General features: G+C 46.6%; 1 protein-coding gene across 3 annotated transcripts; it reads left to right on the top strand.

Annotated features, from left to right (window-relative positions):
* Window positions 1-27,742, top strand: TRIM3 (tripartite motif containing 3). 3 transcript variants are annotated; one of them, XM_077113800.1, is made up of 12 exons: window positions 1-175; window positions 7,796-7,961; window positions 14,615-14,846; window positions 15,078-15,229; window positions 15,440-15,620; window positions 15,878-16,610; window positions 16,711-16,814; window positions 24,967-25,134; window positions 25,344-25,512; window positions 25,778-25,848; window positions 26,912-27,052; window positions 27,174-27,742. In XM_077113800.1, the coding sequence occupies exons 2-12, from the start codon at window positions 7,831-7,833 to the stop codon at window positions 27,324-27,326; spliced, it is 2,235 nt and encodes a 744-aa protein (XP_076969915.1). In that variant the 5' UTR covers window positions 1-175; window positions 7,796-7,830; the 3' UTR covers window positions 27,327-27,742. The 3 variants fall into 3 exon arrangements, with proteins under 3 accessions (XP_076969915.1, XP_076969917.1, XP_076969916.1); XM_077113802.1 differs by lacking the exons at window positions 1-175; window positions 7,796-7,961 and adding an exon at window positions 7,990-8,450 and having other exon boundaries at window positions 14,615-14,841; XM_077113801.1 differs by lacking the exons at window positions 1-175; window positions 7,796-7,961 and adding an exon at window positions 7,990-8,450.

The raw sequence follows: 27,742 nt of genomic DNA, 5'->3' as shown, positions 1-27,742 counted from the left end.
CCTGTGCGGCGGGTCCGGCGGCGGCGCCCGCGCGCGGACAGGCGGAGAGGTGCGGGTCTTGGGGCGGCGCCGCGGACAGGGCCGGGTGGTCGAGCTCTGACAGTGGGGGCAGCGCCCCGGGCCCCTCAGAGTGGCCGTAGTCCAGGCCTTGGCCCTCCCATCCTCCTCCACCGCGGTGAGTGCGACGGGCGGGCCTCAGGGGTGCGTTTGTACCCTGTCTGCTCCGGTCCCGGTCCGGGTCAGAACGGACGTGTATCTGTCCGAGTGGCTGTGGGTGGGGGCGCGGATGCATTTCAGAAGCAGTGCCTGTCTCTATCCACGTGAGGCGTGTCCATGTCCGAGAGATCAGCGGGGGGATTCTTCGGGCTGTGGCTGCTCACGTGAGGTCCATGTTTGGGGGGAGGCGCGGGTGGATGGGTGATGGTTCCCTGGAGAAGCTTGGGGCTTGGGAGCTTATGTGTGTTGGCAGAGGGTGCCGAACGCTGCGGCCCAGGGGCGGAGGGGCGGGGGGTGGGGGTGGCTGCAGCTGAGTGGGACTCTGAAATCTAGTGGCCCAGCTTGTCTGAAGGGCTTCTTTCTCCGTGGTGCAGACACCTCCATCCCTTGCTCTCCCCCCCAGCCATTTCGGGCACCCAGAGACCCACCAGGCAGGAGGGGGGGGGCACTTTCTCCTCACCGGAGGCTGCTAATTGTAGGAAAGGACCCCTCTGGTTCCCCTCCAACCTGGACCCAGCCAGCAGGACTCCATATCCCTCCCTGGTTCTGGCCTTCCTCCCTCCTGGACTTGGCTTCGGATCCTGGACTGCAAACCTGCAGGGACAGATGGTTGTAGGTTGGAGGGGCAGGCTGCATCCCAGGGAGATGCTGAAGGCAGGTTATGGGCATGTTCCTTGTGCAGAGGTCTCTGATGTGGGCAGCAGAAGCCCAAGACTGGCCTCAGTAGGAAGATCAGCCCTAGGAGGTCATAGCAGATGCAGAGGTCCTTTTCACAGATCTTCCTCTGCCAGTCTGTCCAATACGCCAGTGTCCATTCATCCCCTGAGCAGGGCTTTGATTCCGCTGTCAAATTGGAGTCAGAGCTGCAGGCCTGAGAGGTGCCCTGCCTTTCTTGGCTTGCATGCCTCCAGTGACAGAGCACTTACCATCTTCTGCTGTGGTAAAGCTTCCTTATGTTAAGTGAAGGTCTCTCTCCTTGAAACTTGGTTCACTTGTCTTATTACCTTTGCTTTTGCCTTTCTCTCTGGTGAGAGGGAACTGCAGTGACCCTCTTGCCACCATCATATACTGAGCACCTTTTGCATGCCAGTTACTGCTTGGCCACTTAAGGGAGAATGACATTCGTGCTCAAATAAAGCTGGATGGCTAGAGTAGAGGGTACTCAGAGGGAGTGTCATGGGTGACTTACATGCAGCAGACATTTATTTTGGAAGGGAGCTGAGGCAACTGCGACCATCTTCCAGCATACCTGGTCTTATGGTAGAAACTAGCAATCAAATCCTCAAGATACTACAAAATGGAATTTAATCATGGGCACAAACTGCAATCTGTAGGGGCCCTTGGCTGAAAAGGGAACTTTGGGAATCTCAGGTTTTAGAAACAGAGAGACTCCACTCTAGCCCTAGTTCACAGGTAAGGAGTTACCTTGAGTTAGAGGCATTAGTGTGTCAGAGTCAGGACTAGTTCCTAGATTTCCTGATCTTTAAACCTAAATACATTTTAGAAGCAGAGCCAAGCATATAGTCATAGCTTGTATCTGAAAGTTAAAATAAGATGAGGAATTGAAGACTCCCAAAATTTGGGCTGGTGTGACTAGGTGGATGGTGGTGTATTTTCTTGAGATGGGAAATACAGGAGGAGTATGTTAGGGGGAAATGAATTCACTTATGTATCATCCTGGTAGAAATGTCCAGAATGCAGTTGTATATACGGGTCTGCAGTTCAAAAGAATCTTCTGTACCAGCGATAAGGCTTTAGGAGTCATTAGCAGTTGGGTGGTAATTGATGCCATCAGAGGTGATGTGATTGCCCATGCAATGTGTGAAAAATGAGAGGAGAAGACACTTTAGATCAAAGCCCTGTGAAACTAAACATTTAAGGAATGGGAAGTGGAGGAGCAGTCAGAGAGGCAAGTTAAGGTCCCACCTCAAGTGGCTCATGAAAGCATTGAGTACCATCTCTGCCCTTTTGAGTCTTGCTTTCTTGCCCAGTTGGTCTGTTTTTCAATTTTCATGCTTCTATTCCTTTGATCGTTATTTTCTCAATATATCTGTCAAACTCTTGTTGTCTCTTAAGGCCCAACCCAAATGTCCTTTCCTCTGGAAACCTTCTTTATTCTCTTCTACCACCTTTGTAGTTAGGTACTTTCTCCCCTTTGCCATAATAGCGGATTAAATATGTCAATATTATGGCACTTATCACATGGTAGTTATATATTTCCAGGTCTGTTTCCCACACTGAGCTAAGAACTTGCAAAACACAGGGGCTGCATCTGATTCAGCATTGTGACTTCAGTTCCCAGTAAAAGGGATTGGCCCAGAATGTACCCCAGGAAGTTTGATTGTTTGGTAGGGTTGATCTGCTGATTGAATGGTTATTCACCTACTCAGTCTGGCAGAGATTGTACTGTGAATTTCATCACTTCTCTTCCCTACCAATCTTATTGAAAGAGTTCCTTGGCTTTGAGGACTTTACTTCATCCAATGCTTTATCTGTTCCAGAGAAACTGCAGAAACTGTAACCTGCAGTCATTTGTTATTTTGCTGAGGCCTCATGATCAAACATACTTGGAAGTGAGTCATTTTATTAAGCAAGTGAGCCTAGCTGACCTCTCACATCCCCTTTCTGATAATGCCTTTGTCACCTCCACTCACAGCTGTGTAACTCATGTACACTGGGAATCTCAAGAAATGACAAGAAAGAAGTCATGGGAGAAATTAGATGTTATTTGAGAATTTGGAGAAACTGAAAAGCTTTGGAACACATGCCTTGTAGATGTCAAGGATCTAGTGGAGTCAGCACTGGTTGGCCTCATTTGCTCACAATCTACTTGCTCCTCAGCCCTCTGGACTTGGCTTCCTCTCCTCTAGCCCATGGAAACCACATTCTCTGAAGTTAATGACTACTTTTGGGGGCCTTTAGGTCAGGGGGCCTCTTTGTAGCATTTCACAATGAAGATCACTCCTTTGTCCATGGAAATCTTTTGTCCCTTGACCTTCGTAATATCTCTCTTTCCTGCTTCTCCTCCTTCTCTGCTTCACCATCTAAATATTCTTTTCAGGCTTTGCTTCCTGGGCCCATCCCTTAATGGTTGAGTTTCCTCAACTGTAAGAAAGAAGTCACAGGCCCTCCTTTCTCACTTTACACTCTTTTTGGGTGATGTTATCCACTTACATGGGTTCAGGTGCCATCTTTATTCCAACAACTCCCAAATCCATATCTCCAGTTCAAACCTCTCTCCAACTGCCAGCTGGACACTCCATTTGAATGTCCCAAAGGCATCTACGTTTCATCATATTAAATACTGCAGTTATCACCCTGTCATTAAAATGCTCCTCTTCCAGCATTTCCAAGCTTGAAAACTGGCACTCAGTCCTGATTCCTTCTTCTCCCCAAACCTTCACACAGATTCCACCAGTCACCAAGTTCTGTTGATTCCTCGCCATGAAATCTGTTTCTCTAGACCTCCCCTCTGCCATTCTCCTAGTCAGGGCCACCATTATCTCTCCTCTGGAATATCATGGCAGTCTCTTAACTTACTTCTCTTGATTCTTTTAAACTGCTTTCCACACAGCAGTCAAAAATTTGTTCTTGTCTCTCTGTATTTAAAACCGCCATTAGCTTCCCTTTGCTTTTTGGAAAAGTGTTAAGCCATTAACAGGAAGGGTAAAGTCTAAACTCCTCAAAAAGGACAACAAAGCATTACAGGGTCTAGCTCCTAACTACCTCCCGTCTCATTTCTTTGCCCTCTCCTATCACACTGTATGTTCTAGCTCATTGATGTAGAAGGCACCATGCTCTAGTACTTACTCATCCTGGAGCTCTCAGATTGAATGTCACTATCTTTAGGAGAACTCTCTTGACCTCCAAACTTTGCATCCACTCATGCCCCAGGTCTGGGTTAGCTAGGTGACCTTCTCTGTACTCCTGAAGCAGTTGTGCTTCTCTATCATAGCCCATACCACATTGCATTGCAGTAATGTGTTTATTAGATTGTGGAATCTGTGAAGGCTGAGCTGTGACTATTCATCTTTGTATTCCTAGGCCTGGCAGAGGTGTCCAGTGAATGCTGAATGAGAAAATGAGGTGCCTTTAGAACTGAGCCATAAAGAGATGCAGGAATTATAGGAGGCAGCCTGAGGAAGGAGGGTGAAATTTCTGTTCTGTGTCCAACACTTTCCAACCGTCTGCTGTATTAAATAGTCTACATAAACCACTGCCTATAGGACCTTAGGGGCGGATCTCTAGGGCACAGTGGGATAGGGAGAGATAGGAATAAGAGCCCAAGAGAAGGGAATCTTAGAGATTCAGACTGGGGTATGGTCTCAGCGGCTGCAAGTCCAGTAAATCTGGGTGGGGAACTGAAGCAGGAAAGGGAAGGAGAGAGGAGCTGCCAGTCCTTGGATGCCGCCCAATCCCCGCCCCCATGTGACAAGCTGGGGGAGCCCCTTGGGCTTGGAGAGAGGTGGAGCCTGACATTCAGCTGCCCTGTCACCACTCCTATCTTTATCTAGCCCTCCCCCTCACCAGATGGAAGCTACAACCTAGCTCTGGCCTCCCATTCCTTCCTCCAGTCCTCAACTTGTCCTCCTTCCTGCTATGTTGGCCTGGCATTGTCTTCAGATTCAGAACTTCTCATATCTGGAAAGAGAACCGTAGGACCCCAGTGCCTAAATGAGGAGAAGTTGCCCTCAGGCATGTCCTCCCCACCCTATCCAAGCCACCCTCACACAAACATAGAGTGAAGGCTCATTCCCAAGCCCCTCTCCCACCTCTCCCTAAACCTGGAGAAGGCTCTGGAGGGGTCCCACTGCATGCATCTATTCATTCACTGTCTTTAGAGAGGCTCATGAGGCATCTAATTGGACATGGCGAGTGGTGACCTGGTCTTGGTCATTGCCTCTTTTTTAAAGGAATTCAGCTATTTTTCTGCTTCCCTTCTTGGTCAAATTTCTCTCATGAATTTTCTACACCCACTATGTTAACTTCTTTGTCTCCCATTCATTCTCTAGTTTCTGCCTCTCCCACTCCACCAGAACCAAATCTGGTGGACACCCCTTAGTCCTTATCTTATTTCACCCCTCCTTCTTAGATCACTCTCTTCCTTTGATTTCCTTAGTCCATAATTTCCTTAGTCTTGGTTTCCCCCTGCCCCAGTCCCTTTGGGTTCTTCTTTCCAGTTGCCCTTGCTGGCTGCCTCCTTTATGCTGAGCTCTGTTTTTATCTCTCTCCACGTTGTATCCCTAGGCCATCTCATCCATCCTTGTTGCTCAATATGCCAGTGATTCCAATATTTTTTTCCTTACTTGACATCTTTCCCTTACTTGATATAGACACTTTAAACTACCTAAAACAGAATGCCCCAAATCAACTACTCCTCGACTTTTACCATCTCTGTTTATAACCCACAATTTGCTCAAAATGAGAAATGAGGGAGTCATTTTTGGTATTCCTTTTTCCTTTTCATATCCAATCTATAATGATGTCCTTTTTTTTTTTTAACATGGGCAGGCTCCGGGAATCGAACCCGGGTCCTCTGGCATGGCAGGCAAGCATTCTTGCCTGCTGAACCACTGTGGCCCGCCCTATCATGATGTCCTTTTGATTCTACTTCATGAATATTTCTTAAATCAGTCTACGTTTTTGCCTATAGCTCTTTAATACCCATATTGTTTCACCTGAAGGACTGTGCGGTGTCCTCTTAACTGTTCTCCCTTCTTCCACTCATGTTCGTCTTTAGTCCTTAGCCACCAGGGTAGCTTTTTAATTTTTTAGTAAATTACATCATGTTCTTTTTTCCCTAACTTAGAATAAAATCCGTATTCTTTTTTTTTTTTTTTTAAATCCATTTTCTTAACACAGCCTAGAGGTCCTTCTTGATCACACCTCTTGCCTTTTATTCATTTTTCTCCAATGACAGTGTCCTTTTGGGTTCTCACATGCGCCTGCTACCTGATACCCTCCATTCATGCTGCTTTTACAGCCTGGAATGATTTCCCTTTCTCACTCAGTGATACTCCCACCTTCACCCCCACAATTTGTCTCCCATCCCTTAGAGCTCTGCTTAAGAGTTACCTGCTTGGAGAGGTCTTCTCTGATAACTGCCTTCTTTCTGATAGCATTGCTTTCTCCTTCATAGCACTTTCTTTTTTCAATTTGTAGTTATATATATGTCTATTGACTTTTAAAATATCTATCACCACTTCCCCAACACAAAGGTGGCGACCATTTCTATTTTGTCCATCACTCTATCCCCAGTGCCTGTACAAAGTAGGCACTTAACTATTTGTTGAATTACCAAAGGGATTCAAATAAATCTATCAATTCTCATGTTGGGCTCTGTCCTAAGTGCTAGGAATAAAAAAGTAAAATATAATTCCTGCCTTAAAGAACTCTCCATGCAGTGGAGGAAGCAGACACGTAAAAAGAAAATTATAGTATACTGTGATAATGGCTAGGAAGAAGGAAATATAGGATGCCTAGGGACATAGAGGAGGAGCACCTAACCCAGTCTTAGGGAAATCAGAGAAGACTTTCTGGAGAAAGTGACATTTAGATAGAGACCTGAAGAATAAGGAGGAGTCAGCCAGGCAAAGGGGGACCAAGAAAAGGATCTGAGGCAGAGGGAGCACAATGTATGACTGCTTATAAGCAAAAGAGAACAAGGAGTTTTCCAGGAACTGAAACGAGATCAGTGTGATTGATCACAGAATCATAAGAGATGAGATTGTAGAGGAAAGTAGGGACCAGAGGAAGCTAAGCCTTGTTGGCCAATTTAAGGAATTTGAGCTTTGTCCTGTGAACAGTGGAACACTAAAGACATTTAAACAGGGAGTAATGACAAGATAAAATCCGCATTTTAAAAGAATCATTCTAGCTGTGAGGCAGATGGATGGGAAAGTGCAAGTGAGGAGACCAGTTAGAAGGTGACTGTTATGTTCCAGGAGAGAACTGATTGCAGCCTCAGCTGGGGACTGGGGAGCTATAGCTCTTGGGGAGAAGGGAATAAATTTGAGATATTTGGGGGGCAGGATTAACAAGACCTGGATACTGAAATCCCAGGCAGGTGTGTTGAGAAGTAGATTGGAGCATAGAATTCAGGGCTACAGATACTCAGAGGAGAGACACTTTGGCAGGAAAAGGGGTCCTGGAGGAGGATTTGAGGGACATAGAGGAGGCGAAGGTGGTTGTGTCTGAAAAAGGGCATCTGTGTACCAGCCACTCAACATAAACTATTTCAAATTCTCAGAACTATTCAAGATAAAGATTACTGTGCTCATCTTACAAATTAGGAAACTGGTGCTCAAAGAGGTTGTGTGAATTGTCTAAGACACATAGGTGGTAAGAGGCTGAGTCAGGTTTGAAACTCAGTCTAACCTTAAGCCTCTGCTCTTAACCACAGCACCATACCCAGGGGTTACCCAAGCCACCTACACCCACCCTGCTCCTGCCAGCTCACTGGACTGTCCTGCCCTTGGCAGGGAAGAAAGAGAGGACAGTTTTTTGCAGGGGATTAGAGTGGTGGGGATTGGGTAGAGAGTGCTGGCTTCCCTGGTGCTGACCATCTCTCCATGTACAGGCAGGTGTGAGTGACAGGAGCCACCTGTGGGCACCATGGCGAAGAGGGAGGACAGTCCTGGCCCAGAGGTCCAGCCAATGGACAAGCAGTTCCTGGTGTGCAGCATCTGTCTGGATCGGTACCGGTGCCCCAAGGTTCTGCCTTGCCTGCACACCTTCTGTGAGAGGTGAGGGGAGGGATGGAGAACTTGTGGGCCCCCATGAGAGGGGAGTGGTGTGTGTGTAAAACTTTAAGAAGTAAGGGATACTTGTTTATACACATAAAGGGAGCAGCTGAACCCTCACCTGCAGTTGATGAAGGTGTGGGTACAAGAACCTGTGAGAGGGTCAGAAGCTCCTAACACTGGGCTGTGGTCTCTTCCCAGAATAGGGCATTCTCTGCCTCTTCCCAGACCCTAGGGAAGCCCTTGACACTACCAGAGAAATCTGACAGTACTGGGACCCTCGACCTGCTCTGGCACCAGAAGAATTTGCTGTCTGTCCTTCCCTGCTTATTGTCATTGTCATCTTCAGGCACTGAGTGAAAGGCAATTCCTCCCATCCTCTAGGCTTCTATCCATCATTTATTCATTCAACAAATACTTTTTTGCTGAGGAGTTACTATGGGTCTGACCCTGCCCCAAGCATTGGGTATGGAGTGATGAGCAAAAAACCAGGTATGATCCTTGCTTTTAAGGAACAGGGTAATGAAGGAGAAAGATAGTAACAAATAATCATACAGATAAATGTAATATTGCACCCTTAAATAAGTACTGTAAATAAAGGCTCATGGTGCTATGAGAGCTTAGCATATGGGATCTGTTCCATGGTGCTATGAGAATTTAGCATATGGGATGTGTCTTGAAGAAGACTCCAAGGTCTTCCTTAATTCTAAAGAATTAAGGAAGGCTTCTCTGAGGAAGTAGTCCTTGGGGTAAGATCCAGAGGATAAATAGAAGTTTGCTACGAGTGAGGGGTACTCCTAAACTCCTATTCTAGCATTCTAGGCCAAAGGAAGAGCATCTGAAAAGGCCACGTGCATTGAGGGAATGTGGCATATAGAAGACCTAAAAGAAGCCCAGTGAGGCTGGAGCAGAGCAAATGTGATTGAGAGGTATATGAGACAAAGCTAGAAAATGGGGTGGAGGCCACACAACATGGGACTTTGTAGCTCTGTTAAGGAATTTTGTCTTTGCATGAAGCCTTTGCAGGGTTTTATGCAGGATTCCATTTGTATTCAGACAGTATTCTCTCTTGGACCCGCATCTCTCATTACGCTGTCTCAGGTGCCTTGGTTCTTGGCTCTTCTCAACAGTCTTCACCCAAGCCTTCCCTCTGCCTCCTGGCTTCACTGAAACCTAGCCCTGCCCTAGCGACAGTGCTTCCAGTCTTGCTCTTTGAGATTCCAACTCTACTGCCCTCTCCCCTTCATCATTGCTATTGATTTTCAACTTCTTATTACCTAACCCCATTTACTGTAGACTTTGCGAAGTCTCAGCCCTCCTGCCCATTCCAGGTTCTTCCATCATTCTGGGTGACTTCACTATCCACTTATACCTCTAGGTTCTTGACTCTTTCATCTCCAGTGACCTTCTCTACTCTCTGTCACACACTCTTCCAACTATGCCCTGGATCTTGTCATCAATTGTTATAATACCACCTCTGTGCTCATAAACTCCAATATTCAACTCCCACTTCACCAGCTTGACTTGATGTACACATCTTGCCACCTCAACTGCTCCTTCTTCTGCCATCCATCAACCACATCCTGGTCTCCCTTTCTTTCCAGGATGCTGTGGTTGGCCATCTGACTGGCCCCCACAATTCCTTCACATCACTGTCCTTTGTAAAACCCACCCAGCAGAATCTCAGTCCTAGGTCAGAGCTGTAATTGCATGTCTTATCACCTTTCTCCTTCTCCCGGCCTACTTGACACTCCTGGAGGAAAATCAGTGCTTGGGAAATTATAATAACAATAGGTACCATTTATTGATTGCATACTTTCTGCCAGGGATTGGCTAAGTGATTTATATGTATTAATTTACTTAATCCTCACAAGAGGTATTTTATTATTCCCATTTTAGAAAGGAAGAAACTAAAGTTCAGAGTAATAAATAATTAAAGAAGGTTCCAAAGGTTCCAAAGCAAGTAAACAGACTAGGTCTGAATCCAGGTTTGACTGCAGAGCCTTCACTCTTTACTACAACAGATAAATGAATGTGAATTCATTTATCTATTGGGCCTTGCTCTCAAAATGCTTTTGCTCTAGAGGGCAGTGGCTGACAATAAGCAAGCAAACAAGAGAGTTGTAGCTTGTGCTAATTGTTTTACAGGAAATAGAGGGAATTTGTAGAGGTTGGTGGGCCAGAGGCTACTGTATATGGAGTCATCTGAAAGGGCTTACCTGAAGAGGTGACATTTGACCTGAGACCTGAGGATGAGGAGACAGACATGGGAAGATTGTTCCAGGCTACAGGAAAACCTTAAGATACAAAGACCTTAAGGAAGTAATAAACATGACACATTTAGAGACCAGAAAAGAAGCCAGTATGCCTGCAGAGTAGTGAGTGAGGAGGAAAGTAGGAGAGTCAGAGGCAGTTCATAGGGGAGCTTGTAGGTTTTAGAAAAATGCTTAGATTTTATTCTCAGTGCAATGGGAAACCATTGGAGGATTTTTTTTTTTTAGCAGCAAAATAATGTGATATAAATTAGGTTTTCAAAAAGCTCACTCTGGCTGATGTGTGATGAACAGATTGTAGAGGAGTAAGAATGGAAATAGGAGACCAGTTAGGAAACCATGCAGTGAACCCAGGATGATCAACAAAGAGGTAGCCTTGATGAGTTTGGGGTATTTTGCAGGGAAACTAGATTCAGTGAGCTGGGAAGAGGGCTGCAGGACCACACATTGGAATGGCTGAAATGCAGAGTTCAGAGCTAATGTGGTGACAGGTGATGATATCTGCATGGTGGGGGAGCATATGAGTGGTCAGCTGAGGTGAAGAAGAGGAAAAGATCATTGGGGTGAGGTCAAGAAATTAAGAAATCATGATGGTGGATGGGTTACTGTGTGGATGTCAGAGCCACTGAGAATGCTGGCCCTTGTGTGTGGGAATGATAGTGGAGGTGATAGAAGTAGAGAGTAAACCAGGAGAAAAACTTCAGTGAATGGGAGAGTGACCATTTGGTTAGAGGAAGCAAGAACATTATTAACAAGGAAGGGTGGTATAGATAGAAGGCATGAGCTTTAAAAGAGCTGAAGAACAATAGTTTAGAAGTGTTCTGGTTGGGAGCAAGGAGGACTCAGCCCCACCTTCTGGCCCTAAGGAATGTGGAGTATGAGAGAAAAAAATGCTCTACTTGGGAGGGCTGCAGAGAAAACTAGGTCACAATTAAATAAGTTAATGTTTGTGAAGCACTTAGAACAATGCCTAGCACGTAGTGTTTGCTAAACAAGACAAAAAAATTAAGGTTAAAAACAAAAAGTTAATTAAGATAAAAAGGTGTTCAGAGAAGAGATTGAGGATGTGGGAGCATTTGCACAAATACAGATCTTCTTTTCACAAAATCGTGATCTCCAAACACAGCTGCCTTTAGTCCTGGCGTCTGTTTCTGGTCAGCTTCCTCTCTCACTCCCTTCAATGACTAATCTCATCCTTCATCATTCTCAGGAATCCCTCCTCCTTCACTCTCAGCAGCTGAGCTTGCCTAAGGTAAGGCAGGCATCCTCTCTCTAACTTGGTCCCTTCTGCTCATCTACAACCCCTCTTTCCTTCATTCAGAGGACGAGGTTCCCTTTTCCTCTTCAGACCAAGCTGAGACACTCCCCCCATCATGAAGACCTATCCCATTGGACATCTAGTCCCTTCCATCTCTCCCTTTCTACTGCTTTCCTTTCAATTTATAAACACATCAAGGTACCCATTTAGACCAAACAAGTACAAACTCTCCTCTGTCCCTTGTCCACCTCTAGCTGCCATCCAGACCTTCAGCCCCCTTCTCATTCATACTATCAGCCTCCCATTCAGTCTTCAACTTGCTCCTGGCAAGCCTTCCTTCCCCCATCTGACTGTGTTTTCCTGTTAGACAAAAGTGCCCTTACATTGCCCAATTCAATTGGTATTTCCCGTCCTTCCCTTACCTGACTCCTCAACTGCTTTTGATACTGATGATTATTCATTTCTTCCTTCTGGAAATGTACTACTCATTTTGCTTCCCTGACAGTGTCTCTCCTCCTACCTCCCTGTGCCTGTTCCTCTTCACTCTTCTCATTCAGTATTTGCTGAGTGCTCCGTACTGCCCTCTTCTCCCTGTATGTCTCTCTTTGGCCAATCTCATCCTCTCCCAGGTAACAAAGACCATCTAAATGTTGATGGTACCCCATCTCTCTCTAGCCCACCTTCTCTTCTACTAGCTATTGGTTTTTCTACCTAGATGTCTCACTGTTATGATAAAATCATCCAGGACAAGGTTGAATTTCCCTGTAACCTACTCCTCTTTCTGTACCTTACCTGAGTGAGTGTCACCACCATCTACTCAGTCATCTGAGTTAGGAATCTGGAAGTGAAACAAGACTCAATCTCTCTTGCTCCCCTTTTCTACTCAGACAACTCCTCCTACTGGCCATAACTCTTAAATATTTCTCAAATCTGTCCTCCCTTGAGGTCTATGTTGCTACTGCCTAAATCCAGGTCCTCCTCTCTTCTTGCCTAGACTATAGCAAGAGGATGTTAGTCAAGTACATGCTTTGACTTGGATTTGAATCCAGTCTCCGGTGCTTACTAGCTCTGTTACCCTGGCCTACTTACCCTTTCTGAGCCTGCTTCCTTATCTACAAAAAGGAGATGCTCTTAACTACCTCAAAGGATTGTTGAGAATAAATGTAAAACACAAAACATAGCACCTGACACACAAGCACATAACTAATAGTAACGGAATGATGTCACTGCCTCCTGTCTGCTGTCTTGTCTCCTTCAAATTCACCTTCCACACAGCAGCAGTGAGGAGGAACTTTATGAACTATAAACCTGGCCATGCCGCTCCTGCAGCTCCCTATTGCTGTAGGGTTAACTTCTAAGCTTCTTGATGTGCATGGCCCATGAAGTCCCCCACAAGCTGGCCCCTGCCTCCCTTTTTAGGTTTCTTCTCCCATTCATTGCCATGGACTACATCTCCAGCCCTATCAAATTGCTTATAGTTTCCTGTTGACACTGTGCTGTCTCTTGCAGCTTCTGTATCTGGAACACCCTTTCTTTGATCAGGCTAACAATTAGTTACTAGGAAGACTTACCCTCTGTCACTTCATGAAGCCTTTCCTGGCCACCCTCTTCACCCTGGCTGGGCTATGTGCACCCTCTTTGCATTTCTTTGCCACTACATATCCTGTATTTTCTATATTAATAATAAATACTATCAGTGTCTTACATTACATAGTGCCTTCTGCAAGCCAGGCATGGCACTAAGCACCCTATAAAATCTGTACTGTCTCCATTTTTTTTTTTAACATGGGCAGGCACCAGGAATCGAACCCAGGTCCTCTGGCATCACAGGCAAGCATTCCTGCCTGCTGTGCCACCATGGCCCACCCTCCATCTTAATGCTTGGCCCGTAAAAGTTAAGAAACATGTCAGGGTCACACAGTATAATAGATGGCTCACCTGGAATTGAACTGAGGTAGCCTAGTTCCAGGGCCCATACCCTTAATCATGATACTATTCACTTCTCTAAACTCTATTTCTGGAACATTTCGTCTCTATAGACTAGAAGATACTGTGCCTTATCTCTATGTCCCCAAAGTTTGGCACAAATCTGGCAAGAGTAGTGTTCTAGTTTGCTAGCTGCCGGAATGCAATATACCAAAAACAGAATGGCTTTTAAAAGGGGAACTTAATAAGTTACTAGTTTGCAGTTCTAAGGCCGAGAAAATGTCCCAGTTAAAACAAATCTATAGAAATGTGCAATCTAAGGCATTCAGGGAAAGATACCTTGATTCAAGAAGGCCGATAACGTTCAGGGTTTCTCTCTCAAGTGAGAAGGCACATGGCAAACATAGTCAGGGTTTCTCTCTCAGCTGGAAGGGCACATGGTGAACATGGCATCATCTGCTAGCTTTCTCTCCTGGCTTCCTGTTTCACGAAGCTCCCTGGGAGGTGTTTTCCTTTTTCATCTCCAAAGTTCCCCGGCTGGTAGACTCTGCTTCTCATGGCTATGCCATTCTCTGCTCTCTCTGAATCTCTTTCATTCTCCAAAATGTTCCCTCTTTTATAGGACTCCAGAAACTAGTCAAGACCCACCCAAATGGGTGGAGACACATTTCCCCCAGTCCAGCTTAACAATCACTCTTGATTAGGTTACATCTCCACGGACATGATCTAATTACAGATTCAAACATACAGTATTGAATAGGGATTATTCTACCTTTACGAAATGGGATTTAGATTAAAACATGGCTTTTCTAGGGGACATACATCCTTTCAAACCAGCACAAGTAGGCAGTCATTAAGTGTTTAATGAATTATTGAAGGAATGCCTAGTCATACATTTTCTGTGAGCAGGGTTTATAAGCACCTGTGAAAGATGAACCTGTGTTTGTGCACACCATGAGGAATGCAGATGTCTGCTCTTTTGAGAGAGCTTAGGGATGTGTTTCTATGCAGTTGTGAAAGATGAGGCTTTTGACACCTGCTGGTGGCACAAATGTTTGTGTTAATTAGATAGGTGTCAAAATGAAGTGTAACAACACACCTATGAGGAGGGGGTCATACACCTCATGGGTGGTATGGGGAGGGCTCATGATCCCGCCTCACCTCCTCTCCTACCTTTCACCCCTCTTCTCCCTGGCCAGATGCCTCCAGAACTACATCCCTGCCCAAAGCCTGACACTGTCCTGTCCAGTGTGTCGGCAGACGTCCATCCTCCCTGAGCAGGGCGTCTCAGCACTGCAGAACAACTTCTTCATCAGCAGCCTCATGGAGGCCATGCAGCAGGCACCTGATGGGGCCCACGACCCTGAGGAACCCCATCCCCTCAGCGCTGTGGCTGGCCGCCCCCTCTCCTGCCCCAACCATGAAGGCAAGGTGGGCCCAAGCTAGGCCCAATGAGGCCAGGACTTGGGGTGGGAGGGGGAGTGGAATTAAGGGGAGGGAGTATCTTTGGGTGAGAGGGTATTAGTCTTACTCCGGATGAGTGGTCCAGGTAGAGGGAGCACCTAGAAAATTGGGGACAAGAGGGCAGATGAGGTGGGGGGGTGTGTGGGTGCAGAATTTTGGTGTATAGCTCCTGCCTGACTGATGTCCTTGCCCCAGCAGACAATGGAGTTTTATTGTGAGGCCTGTGAGACAGCTATGTGTGGTGAGTGCCGTGCAGGGGAGCACCGGGAGCATGGCACCGTTTTACTGCGGGACGTGGTGGAACAGCACAAGGCAGCTCTGCAACGTCAGCTGGAGGCTGTGCGCGGCCGGTAGGCATTGGATGGGGCCCCTCGCTGGCAGAGCCATCAGGTTCATGTCAACAGGGGCAGGGGAGAAATCCCAGGGAGGGGAGATAAGGGTGTGGAGAGGGCAGAAATAGAAGTCTCAGGGAGGACACAGGTAGGGCATTCATGGGAGAGAGGATGGTTTGGTGAGGGCACCCTCCAGCAACCCCCGTGTGAGATGCTTCCCCTCCCCAGACTGCCACAGCTGTCTGCAGCTATCGCCTTAGTGGGGGGCATCAGCCAACAACTGCAGGAACGCAAGGCAGAGGCCCTGGCCCAGATCAGTGCGGCCTTTGAGGATCTGGAGCAGGCATTGCAACAGCGCAAGCAGGCTCTTGTCAGCGACCTGGAGGCTATCTGTGGGGCCAAGCAGAAGGTACGTCCCTCTGTCCACCCTGTCCTGCCACTATTCCTCATGGACTGGCCATGTGGCCTCCATTACGCTTTTCACTTTTCTCCATCTATGCGTTCTGCTTACTGACTTCTGTGCTGCAGACTCTCCTGTCCCTTGTCCCCACCCACCACCCTCTTGTATCTCTTAAATGTCATAGCATTACAGGCTCAGCAATCACAGAGCCTCCCTCTGCGCCAGTCCACACCCCCCTCCCCAACCCTCATATATCCCCTCCTCAGGTGCTGCAGACCCAGTTAGACACACTGCGCCAGGGGCAGGAACACATCAGCAGTAGCTGCAGCTTTGCAGAGCAGGCCCTGCGCCTGGGCTCGGCCCCCGAGGTACTTCTTGTGCGCAAACACATGCGAGAGCGGCTCGCGGCGCTATCTGCACAGGCCTTCCCTGAGCGGCCCCACGAGAACGCGCAGCTGGAACTGGTCCTCGAGGTTGATGGGCTGCGGCGATCTGTGCTGAATCTGGGCGCCCTGCTCACCACGAGCGCCACGGCACACGAGACGGTGGCCACGGGTGAGGGCCTACGTCAGGCGCTAGTGGGCCAGCCTGCCTCGCTCACTGTCACTACCAAAGACAAGGACGGACGCCTGGTGCGCACAGGCAGTGCCGAGCTGCGCGCCGAGATCACGGGCCCTGACGGCACGCGCCTTCCAGTGCCGGTGGTGGACCACAAGAATGGCACCTACGAGCTGGTTTACACGGCACGCACGGAAGGGGAGCTGCTGCTCTCTGTGCTGCTCTACGGTCAGCCAGTGCGCGGCAGCCCCTTCCGCGTGCGTGCCCTGCGTCCCGGCGACCTTCCGCCGTCCCCGGATGACGTTAAGCGTCGCGTCAAGTCGCCGGGTGGACCGGGCAGCCACGTGCGCCAGAAGGCAGTCCGCAGACCCAGCTCCATGTACAGCACTGGTGGCAAACGAAAGGACAACCCTATTGAGGACGAGCTTGTCTTCCGCGTTGGTACGGCTGGGTGGGGTGGGGGGAGTAGGACCAGGTGGGGGCGTGCTCAGGCAGAAGGGAGTAAATTATTTTGTTTTCTCTTGCCATCCCTTCTCCACAGGCAGCCGCGGACGGGAGAAAGGTGAATTCACCAATTTACAGGGTGTGTCAGCAGCTAGCAGTGGCCGCATAGTAGTAGCAGACAGCAACAACCAATGTATTCAGGTAAGCACCAGTGTCACCGCCTCCTAACACTGAAATAAGTGCTCCCAAGCTACAGCTTCCTGAAACAACAGTCACTTCCTGAAAGATGAAGCCCTACAGATAGTACCACTCCTTAAAAATGAATTCTACCTACCCTCAAGCGCTAACATCCCACGCCACCTCCACTAGCAACACCTTCAAAGGAAGTAGGATTGACTACTCTGTAACTGTACCTTCCAGGCTGTGGTTTAGGCCGGACCAGCGGCTGGATCCCTCTGCCTCCACTTGAGCCTACCACGGGCTGGCTTCCTTTCTCCCCTTTTTCTCCCAGGAGGCAGGCTCTGCCCTCCCCTGCTGTCTTCCACATCCCTGCCTAGCTCCTGAATGTCTGTTGTCTGTGCTAGTCTCTGCAAACATGTGGTTAATTAGACACTCAGTAGGGGTACCTTGTGAAGAGGGGGTGCCTTTCAGCGTCTAGATGTTGCAGCACAGCCTCACAGGTGGTCCTGCCCCTGCCCATCCCTGTATCTCATACACCTGATTGAGGCGTCAGCCACACTGAATGGACCTGGTCTCTGCTGCACTGAGAGCCCCTTAAAGCCAGGATATGTGATTTCTTCTCTCTCTCTTCCTGGTAGTGAGCCCAGAGCCTCTAATGGCAGGCACCAGTGTGGCTGACACGGGGTAGTAGTTAAATGTGAAACCAGACACTTGGGCTTGAATCCTAGCTCTGCCACTTACTACCATATCATGTGACCTCTCTGAGCTTTTATGAAATCATGTATAAAATTAGGAAAACAATACCTCATAGAGTTGCTGGGAGCATTAAATGACATGATGTACTGTGCCTGACACATAGTGAGCCTTCTAATATTAAAAATAGCGTTGTCCAGGTGGAGGCTGTAACAAAGGCCAGGAGAAGGGAAACTGCAGGAGGGAATTGTTGGAATTCCAGTAGGGCCAGAGGTAGATTACAATTAGGAGTCTGAATAGCTGAGGTCAGATTTTGGAGATGGTGCTGTGGAATTTTGAGTTTTGATTGTTACTAACTACCGTGAACTTCAGTTTTTGGAAACATTTCAGCAGTTAGTAAAACTTCCCTGGAGGCCCTTACTTCACAACATCTATAATTTTTGAAAAAAATATATTTCAGTTTGCTAAAGCTGCCAGAATGCAACATACTGGTAATGGGTTGGCTTTTGTAAAAGGGATTTATTAGGTTACAAATTTACAGTTCTAAGGCCATGTAAATGTCCAAATTAAGACATCAAGAGGAAACTCCCTTCTCTCAGGAAAGACTGCTGGCATCCAGGGTTCCTCTGACACATGGGAAGGCACATGGTGACATCTGCTAGTCTTTCTCTCCTAAATGTCTCTGAGCATTTCTCTTTTACCTTGTCTCTGCGATTCTTTTTTTTTTTCCTAATTGTGAAATATAACATATATACAAAAAAGCAATAAATTTCCAAGTACATTTTAACAAATAGTTATAGAACAGTTAAAGTTTGGTATGGATTTCAGGCCCATGATTTTTTGCTTTTTCTTCTAGCTGCTCCAAGTCACTGGAGACCAACAGAACTATCAATATAATGATTCAGCAGTGAAACGCATTTATTAGTTGGGTTATAAAACGCATTTATATCTAATAATAATAATATATGTTAAAGAGAACTCCTCCTTCTCTTTAACATATATGCATAAAAGTAATACATTTCAAAGTACGCCACAACAATTAGTTGTAGAACAGATTTCAGGGTTTTGTGTGGGTTACAATTCTACAATTTTAGGTTTTTATTTCTAGCTGCTCTAAGGTACTGGAGGCTAAAATAAATATCAGTGTAATGATTCAACACTCATATTTATTAAACCCGACCTTCCTGTATAACTCCACCATCACCTTTAATCTTTCTCCCATTCTTTAGGGGTATTTGAACTATGCCCATTCTAACTTTTTCATGTTGGAAAGGGCTGTTGATAATGTGAGATAGGGGCATGGAACTGGTTGATGCTATGGAAAGGCTGGCCTCTCTTCATTTCAGGACTTATCTGGTCCGAGGACCCATCTGAAGGTTATACGTTTTAGAATGTTACCCAAGTGCATGGAACCTTTGTAGAATCTTATATAATGCCCTAGGTATTCTTTAGGATTGGCAGGAATGGTTTTGGTTGAGGTTTGGCAAGTTATGATAGGTAGCAATGTCTAACTGAAGCATACATAGGAATAACCTCAGTGTACCCTCTCGACTGAACTCTCTCAACCACTGATATCTAATTTGTTATACTTCTTTTCCCCCTTTTGGTCAGGATGGCATTGTTGATCCCATGGTGCCAGGGCCAGGCTCATTCCTGAGAATCATCTCCCATGCCACCAGTGAGACTTTCATTCTTGGATGTCATGTCCCATGCAGGGGGAAGGGCAGTGGTTTCACTTGCAAAGTTGGGCTTAGAGAGAGAGAGGCTGCATCTGAGCAACAAAAGTGGTCCTCCAGAGGTGACTCTTAGGCATTCCTATAGGTAGGCTACACCTCTCCGCTACATACATAAGCTTCACGAGAGCAAACCCCAAGATCAAGGCCTTAGTCTATTGATTTTGGTGTCCCTGATATTTGGCACAGTATCCAGGGTTTCCCTGTGGTAAAGTTTAAACTTGTGTAAGAGTGACCTCCAGAGTAGCCTTGAGTACCCTCTCAGCTCTTCTTGAACTCTCTCAGCCACTGATACCTTATTTGTTATACTTCTTTTCCCCCTTTTGGTCAGGATGGCATTGTTGATCCCATGGTGCCAAGGTCAGGCTCATCCCTGGGAGTCTTCTCCCATGCCACCAGGGAGACTTTCATCCCTGGATGTCATGTCCCATGTAGGGGGAAGGGCAATGGTTTCACTTGGTGGGTCTGTTTTGAAATGGCTCTCTCAGCCCCTATGGGTCCTTCTGACTTCTCCTGAAGTATTCTTTCTTTATCTGGGCTCTTTATGGGCTCTCTTCAAAATGTCTCTGCCTTTTATTCTCTCATAAAGGACTACAGCATATGATTAAGACCAACTTTGAATTGGGTGGGTCTTATCTCCATGGCAACAACCTAATCAAAAGGTCTAACCCACGATAGGTCTGCACCCACAAAAAAGGATTAAAAGAACTTAGTCTTTTCTGGTACATAATAGATTCACACCAGCACAATATACAACATAAAATATAAAAATGTACATTTTAACCTCTTCCAAGTAGGCAATTCAGTGGTGTATCAATTGCATTCATAAAGTTGTAGTACCATCACCACCATCCATTCACAAAACTTTTTCATCACCCCAAACAGAAACTCTGCACTCATTAGGCATTAACTCCCATTCCCTCTCCCCACCCCACCTGTAACCTATTTTCTCTCTCTCTGAATTTGCATATTCTGATTCTTTCATATAAGTGAAGTCAGACAGTATTTGTCCTGTTGTGTCTGGCTACACCACCCATAGATTTAAACTTCTTCCTGACCCATCCTAAGTACCCCAGCCATGGCTCCAGCTCTGCCAAGAGTCAGTGCTCAGGAAATTTCCTCAGCATTTAACAAAACGCATGTCAGCTCCTCCCTGGCCCCTGCTTTCCACCTACTGGGCAGAGGATGCCAGGAACTCTCCTGGAGTCCTATTGCAGTCCTATCTAGTCCCTCTTTATTCCTACCCCGTTCCGAAGAGCAGAGATAAGGAGAGGCCCAGGTCAGTACAGGGAAGCATTTTGGGCCAAGCCTGGATGGTGAGAAGGGGATGGGGGCAGAGAGGGTGTGCTGAGGCCCTGCTCACACCTATAGTCACACCTTTCCTTCTCCCCCAACTCCTTACCTCTCCCAGATGCCAGGGATGCATCTTGGTACAAAAGCTGAGGTTTGGGACACCTTCCCCTGGTGTGTGCATACCTAGAAAGATATGTGCCATGCTTTACCTTCCCCAGTGAGGGGCTATGCTTGTCCATTGTTACAGGGTGGGGAATTGAGAGAAAGGTCGGGTGCAGCCCTCTCTCCCTACTGAACACCTGCTACTGCACACAGCCCTGCTTCTTGTACTCCAACCTGTGCCTCAACTTCATAGCTGCTATGAGTCTAGCTCTCATATCCCAAAACTGAGTTTCTGCTTCTCTCACTCCGGGGTCCTCAGGCTTGGAATGGGCTGGAATCCCAGATAGACTGTGACCCCTTAGCTCAGTTAATGAGGATTGAGGTCCTCATGAACTTTTTCCCCCTTTGGTGCCTTCTGTGTTAGAGGAAGAGAGAAATCCTTTCATTGAGCTGAACTAGCATCAATTGACAAAAGGAAAAAACATTAGGTGATTTTAAATGAAAGCGTTTTATTTGAATATATTATATCCTTATGTATTATTTGAGATATTTTATCAACCCTTCTGTGAACACTTCATTTCCTTAAAGCAAAAAAAATTTTTTAACTTTTTTTTATTGTATAATATAACATACATACAAAGCAATGAGAGAAAAAGCAATAGTTTTCAAAGGTCTCTTCAACAAGTAGTTACAGGACAGATCCCAGAGTTTGTCTTGGGCTGCCATACCATCCTCTCAGATTTTTCCTTCTAGCTGCTCCAGAATATAGGAGGCTAGAAGGAATAAATATTTTTTATCATCACAATCGACTTTTCTTTTTCTTTCTTGTGAAAAATAGCATATATACAAAAAGCCAATAAATTTCAAAGCACAGCGCAACAATTAGTTGTAGATTTCAGAGTTTGGTATAGGTTACAGTTCCACAATTTTAGGTTTTTACTTCTAGCTGCTCTAAGATACTGGAGACTACAATAAATATCAATTTAATGATTCAGCAATCATATTCATTTGTTAAACCTTACCTTCTCTGTATAACTCCACCATCATCTTTGATCTTTCTGTCCCACTCTTTAGGGATGTTTGGGATATGGCCATTCTAATTTTTTCATGTTGGAAAGGGCTGTCAATAATATGGGACAGGAAGATGAACCTATGTGATGTTCTGGAGAGGTTGGCCCCTCTAGGTTTCAGGGCTTATCTGGTCCAGGGACCCATCTGGGGATTGTAGGTTTCTGGAAAGTTACCCTAGTGCATAGAACCTTTGTAGAATCTTATTTATTGCCCTAGGTGTTCTTTAGAATTGGCTGGAATGGTTTTGGTTGGGGTTTGACAAGTTACGAAAGGTAGTAATGTCTAACTGAAGCTTGTGTAAGAGTGACCTCCAGAGTAGCCTCTTAACTCTATTTGAACTCTCTCTGCCAGTGATACTTTATTAATTACACTTCTTTTCCCCCTTTTGGTCAGGATGGAATTATTGATCCCATGGTCCCAAGGCTGGACTGATCTCTGGGAGTCATCTCCCTTCAGGCAGACTATTAATCATAGTCTCCTCTGAGCTCCCCAGCCTATGTTTTAAAAAATATTTTAAATTCCTTTTATTTTTCTTTTCTCAAAATCTAACTTTTTAAAAATTGAGACAAACTTCACATAACATCAAATTGACCATTTTAAAGTGAACAATTCATTCTAGAGCAGCTAGAAGGAAAATTCTGAGATGATGGTATGGTAGCTCATGACAAACTCTGGGACCTGTTCTGTAACTACTTGTTGAAGAGTGCTTTGAAAACTATTGCTTTTTTTTATTTCTCTGATTTGTATGTTATACTATGCAATAAAAAAGTTAAAAAAAAAATTCAGTGAACAATTCGGTGGCATTCAGTACATTCACAATGTTGTGCCACCACTACCTCTATCTCGTTCTCACATATTTTTATCACTCCCACAATAAAAACTCAGTACCCCTTAAGCAGTTTCTTTCCATTCCCCTCACCTCTAGTCTCTTGCAACCACCAATCTGCATTGCCTCTATGGATTTACCTATTCTAGATATTTTATGTAACTTAAACATAGTAAGTGACCTTTTATGTCTGACATCCTTCACTTAGCCTAAGGTTTTCAAGCTCCATCCACATTGTTGACCCCCAGTCTTTTGCCACAACACTTACCATAACCTACCAGAATTACTGGTTGTTTTTGTTTTGTTTTGTTTGTTTTAGCTTCTTTCCCTCATTAGACTCTGAGTTTCCTGGAGATCTCCTTACTGCTGCTGTCATATAAGAGAGAGATTTGTTAAGGACCAAACTAGGGTACCAACAGATTCTCAAGGTGTTATAAAAGCCTGTATGGTAGGTTTTGATGAGCTGTCAGATGTCAAGGGAGAGGAATGGATCAGGAATGGCAGGATTTGGTGATCAACGTGAATCGTGTTGCCATTCACAGAGATGGGGCACATGAGGACAGGCCTAGGTGTAAGTTGATGAATTCATTTTTAGATATGTTGACTTTGGGTAGCTGTGCAGCATCTAAGTGGAGATGTACAGTTGTGGTCTGAGATTGAGCTCAGGGATTCATTTATTTGCTCAATGTATACTATGTGCCAGGTACTATACTAGTGCTGGAAAAGCAAGCAGCAAATACACAACATAGCCCCTGCCTATGTGTGCATCTTTAGAACAGGACACAGATGCTTAACTGCTCTTTAGTTACAGATCTGATCATTGTTATGAAGAAAGCTATAACACGTGTTTTACAGAGTCCAAACTCTATGTGTGTGTATTGATTCAAGGGGCAGAGGTTGCTGAGTAAAGGCTTCTCTTGAAGAAGTGACCTAGAAATTCTGAGAATTGAAGGATTAGTAATTGGCCAGATGTAGGAGGTGAGATAGGATAGGATGGGAAGAGCAGGAACCCCCAAAGTCTTAGCATTGTGAAGCCTCCAACTTAGCTGCTCAGACTGGAAGGGGTGGATGCATTATGTCACTGCAGATCCAGTGGTATCTTTTAGGCCCCCTCACATCTACTTTTAAACCCATTTTGGCTCCCTTCTGATCCTGGCAAGCGCTTGTCCTGCCACAGGGGACCAAGGCAGAACCCAGAGGTTGCATGGTTCAGCCAGGTGAGGGCATGATGGAAGGTCAGCATTATGCTAGAGTGATATCTGGCAGTGGGACCAAGATCAGGCAGCTCTGCTGGCCTAAGAGATGGGGGTGGGATGAGGATGGAGAGCCTGACCCACTCAGGAGGGAGCAGTTCTCTATACGTAAGCGAGGCCCAAACCCCTAAACTTGAGTTCTCTGAGACTAGTACTGGCTCTGATTCATCTGGTGTCCCTAGAGCTTGTAACAAAGCAGAATACGGGAGACTAATACTGTGAGTAATGTTTTGACTGTGAAGGAAAAGCACGAAGACTTAGCTTAAGAGGGAAGGAGGGTTAAGGGCGGTACTTTAGGATGAAGAGGTCTCAGTATGTTGGTCATCTGAGGAGGAGAAGCCAGGAGAGGGCGAGAGTTTGAAAGTTTCGCTGTGTCCAGGAGGAAGGTCACCTTGTCAACCCCATAGCTTGAGGTTGAGGGGCTGGGCCCGATGATCTATATGACTGACTAGTCATTGTACACTTTCTCTACCTTTACCTCCTTTTCCAGTCTGCTGCTAAGTCTGTTGAGTCTACCTCCTATGTAATTCTTTAGTCCATCTACTTCCCTCCAGCCGATTACCCTCATCCAAGCCATCATCATTCCACACCTAGACAACTGATTTCTCCTCTGACTAGTCTGCTAGCTTCAAACCTTGACTCCTGCAGTTAATTGCTGTTTCTTAAAAGCAAATCTGATCTTGTCACTCCACCCAGAAATTCTCAGTGAATCCCCATTACACCCAGGAAAAAACATAACTCCTCTTCTTGTTCACCCATGTGCTCCCTATAATCCAGCCATACTGTGCAGGTCCTCAAGCATTGCCCAGACCAGATTCTTTTCCTTTTTCAGGCAGTTTACTCTGCTTGATTGTCTTTGCTCCCCCTTTATTAGCAGACTTCCATTCATCTCTTGGCATTCTTATCAGGCTCTTAGCTCAGATAGCCCCTTCTCTTGTGGATCCTTCCTGACCACTGCTCCTCAGCCCTTTCACATTCCTACACTCACAGTCACACCTCTGCCACATGTCCCTAAAGGTCTACGCCATGCCTGCCACCATGTTTGAGTCCCCCATCTGTCCCCTCACGGTGTCAGTCAGAGCTTATTGAATGACTGAATGAATTGGGGTGGGGAGCTCTCCTCCCTTAGGATCCCTCTGCCTTCCCTCTGTGCCTATAGTCTCTCCCTTCCTTCCACTTCCACCCTTGCTCCCCTGCTCCAGGTTTTCTCCAATGAGGGCCAGTTTAAGTTCCGTTTTGGAGTCCGAGGGCGCTCGCCTGGGCAGCTGCAGCGTCCTACAGGTGTGGCAGTGGACACCAATGGAGACATTATTGTGGCAGACTACGACAACCGTTGGGTCAGCATCTTTTCCCCTGAGGGCAAGTTCAAGGTGAGTGTCCTGATGTCCCTTCACTGCCCCTTTAGTGACCAGTCAAGCTAACCATTCTAGTGCTTCTTGGTGATCAGGACCTGGACTGTTCCACTCCTGTCTCCTGCTCTCGGGTTCATCCTCAACTCAAGGTTCCACTTTGGTGCCAGGCTGAGACTACTCCCCACATCAGTCAGTATAAAGCCCCTTAAGGCTTCCCCTTTCTCCAGACCAAGATTGGAGCTGGTCGCCTCATGGGCCCAAAAGGAGTGGCTGTGGACCGGAATGGACATATCATTGTGGTTGACAACAAATCTTGCTGCGTCTTCACCTTCCAGCCCAATGGCAAGCTCGTTGGCCGTTTTGGAGGCCGTGGAGCCACTGACCGTCACTTTGCAGGTATTGAGGGACAATTCACAGATCTATTCTGATACCCCAGTCCCAAAAAACTACCCCTGAAAACCCCATAAGAAGACCCTCCTATGTCTTGGCCCTAGACACCCTCCCTTCCCTATATCCTGCCCTCATTAACCCAAAGACTTCTTCCCACTTATCCCAGCCTCAGAAATCCCATCCTTCTCTGAACTTCTGAGCATTGTCATCCTAGATACTCTACACCATTCCACTCAAAATTATAGCCTTAGAGAACACCTTAACATTTCAGGGCCCCATTTTGTAGCTGTGAACAACAAGAATGAGATTGTGGTGACGGATTTCCATAATCATTCAGTGAAGGTCAGTGTCCTCCCTCCTTTCCTCAACATCGTTTCCTCTTCCACCAGACTCCCCTCTCTCTCATCTTTTTTTACCCCTTAAGAATGATTATTCATTCATTCATACAAGAAACATTCATGGCATGGCTGCTATGCTAGAAGCTGTTCATCACTGTATGATGAGCAGAGCAGACCAGAGACATTTCCTGTCTTCTTGTTTATAGTCTAATAGGGAAAAGAAAAAGGTAACCAGAAATTACAATATGATATGATAGATTATGTGATTGGTAAGTAGAGGGAACTATTGGAGGACATGGAGAAGGGTTTGACTCTACAGGGAGACTGTTTGACAAAGACCTAAAGAACAAGTTGGAATTAACCAGAGGGTAGAGAAGGGGAGAGTGTTTAATGCAGAGGAGGAGCCAAGACCAGGAGGTATGGGGCTCCTTTTGGTGTTTATGAAGGTACAAGTGGTCATACTGGATTTGAGGAGGGGAGGGTGCAAGACGAGGATGAGGCTTGTCTGTGATGTTAAGGGGGTTGCACTTCTTAAGAGCTGTGGAATTGCATGTAAGGGAGTGACATGATCTTGTGTGTCTTAGAAAGATCCCTCTTCCTGCTGCACTGGAAGGGGCAAAACTTGGGGCAAAAAGGTCAATCTTTTGCAATAATCCAAATGAGAAATGATGCAGACATGGACCATGATAAAGGCAGTGGCAGTATATTGCTAGGACACAGATTTTAGAGAGGGATTTCAGATAGATTCAGTGGGTTATGTTCATTCCTTGGCTGTGAAGCAGAAGAGAAGGTGGAGTCAAGAATGTCTCACGGCCAACTTGATGGTGCCAGTCACTGAGAAAGAGGACTCAGAAGAAGTCCTATTCTCCAGGGAATATAGGCTGTTAGATATGATGTGTCCAAGGAACATCAGCTGGAGATGTCAAGTAGGCAGTAGGATGTGTGGATGTGAAGCTTAGGAAGGAGGTCTGGATTATAGCCTTGCAGATCTGGGGGTCTTCACCCCATCCACTTCCAAGTCCCCACCCTCTGCCCAAGGCCTGGTCCCCAGCCCCTTCCCCCACCAGGTGTACAGTGCCGACGGTGAGTTCCTCTTCAAGTTTGGCTCCCACGGCGAGGGCAACGGGCAGTTCAATGCCCCCACGGGAGTAGCTGTGGACTCCAATGGGAACATCATCGTGGCTGACTGGGGCAACAGCCGCATCCAGGTGAGTAAGACCCAGGGATGGCATAGGGGTGAGTTTCCCACTATGCCCCACGCACACTCCTTCCCGTTTCCCCTCTTCTGCCTGGTCTTGCCTCTCCCCCCAATCTCCACTCCTTCCCCAGGTATTTGACAGCTCTGGCTCCTTCCTGTCTTATATCAACACATCTGCAGAGCCACTGTACGGCCCACAGGGCCTGGCACTGACCTCGGATGGCCATGTGGTGGTGGCCGATGCTGGCAACCACTGCTTTAAGGCTTATCGCTACCTCCAGTAGCTGCACAGGGGCCCCACCTGGCTCATGGAGGGACCGACCTAGGGGTGATTGGACAAGAGGGTCTGGCCGGGAAGTAGGCCAGACCTGGCAGCACTGAATGTGGGCTGTGGGTATGCCCCATGCCCTCCCTACTCCCCTCCCTCAACCCCACGGTTGCACTTTATTTATTCGGTTCTTGCTTTGGTGACTGAGTGGGCCTGGACTGTGGTCCCAAGGATGTGTGCAGAGCTTCACCCTTCCCCACCTTACACACCTCCCCTGTCCCCTCAGTCTGCTCCCACCCCCCAGCCTGGGGCCAGAACAGCCTCTAACTCCAGGGCAGAAGTCCCTCTGGTTGTCTCCTTACCACCCCCATACACACTGACAGAGACAGCAATACCCCACCCCCCCATATTAAATAAATGTCTTTGACGAGA

This window comes from Tamandua tetradactyla, chromosome 8, assembly GCF_023851605.1.
Source record: "Tamandua tetradactyla isolate mTamTet1 chromosome 8, mTamTet1.pri, whole genome shotgun sequence".
Lineage (NCBI taxonomy): Eukaryota > Metazoa > Chordata > Mammalia > Pilosa > Myrmecophagidae > Tamandua > Tamandua tetradactyla.
Note: the sequence above shows the minus strand (reverse complement) of the source record. Positions and strands in the feature narration are given on the sequence as shown.

Excerpts from the sequence above, each read along its gene's own strand:
- TRIM3 (XM_077113800.1), top strand. The coding sequence starts at position 7,831 with ATGGCGAAGAGGGAGGACAGTCCTGGCCCAGAGGTCCAGCCAATGGAC. Across the intron at positions 16,815-24,966 it reads GCAACAACCAATGTATTCAG|GTTTTCTCCAATGAGGGCCA; the intron begins GTAAGCACCAGT and ends CCCCTGCTCCAG. Across the intron at positions 25,849-26,911 it reads TCCATAATCATTCAGTGAAG|GTGTACAGTGCCGACGGTGA; the intron begins GTCAGTGTCCTC and ends TTCCCCCACCAG.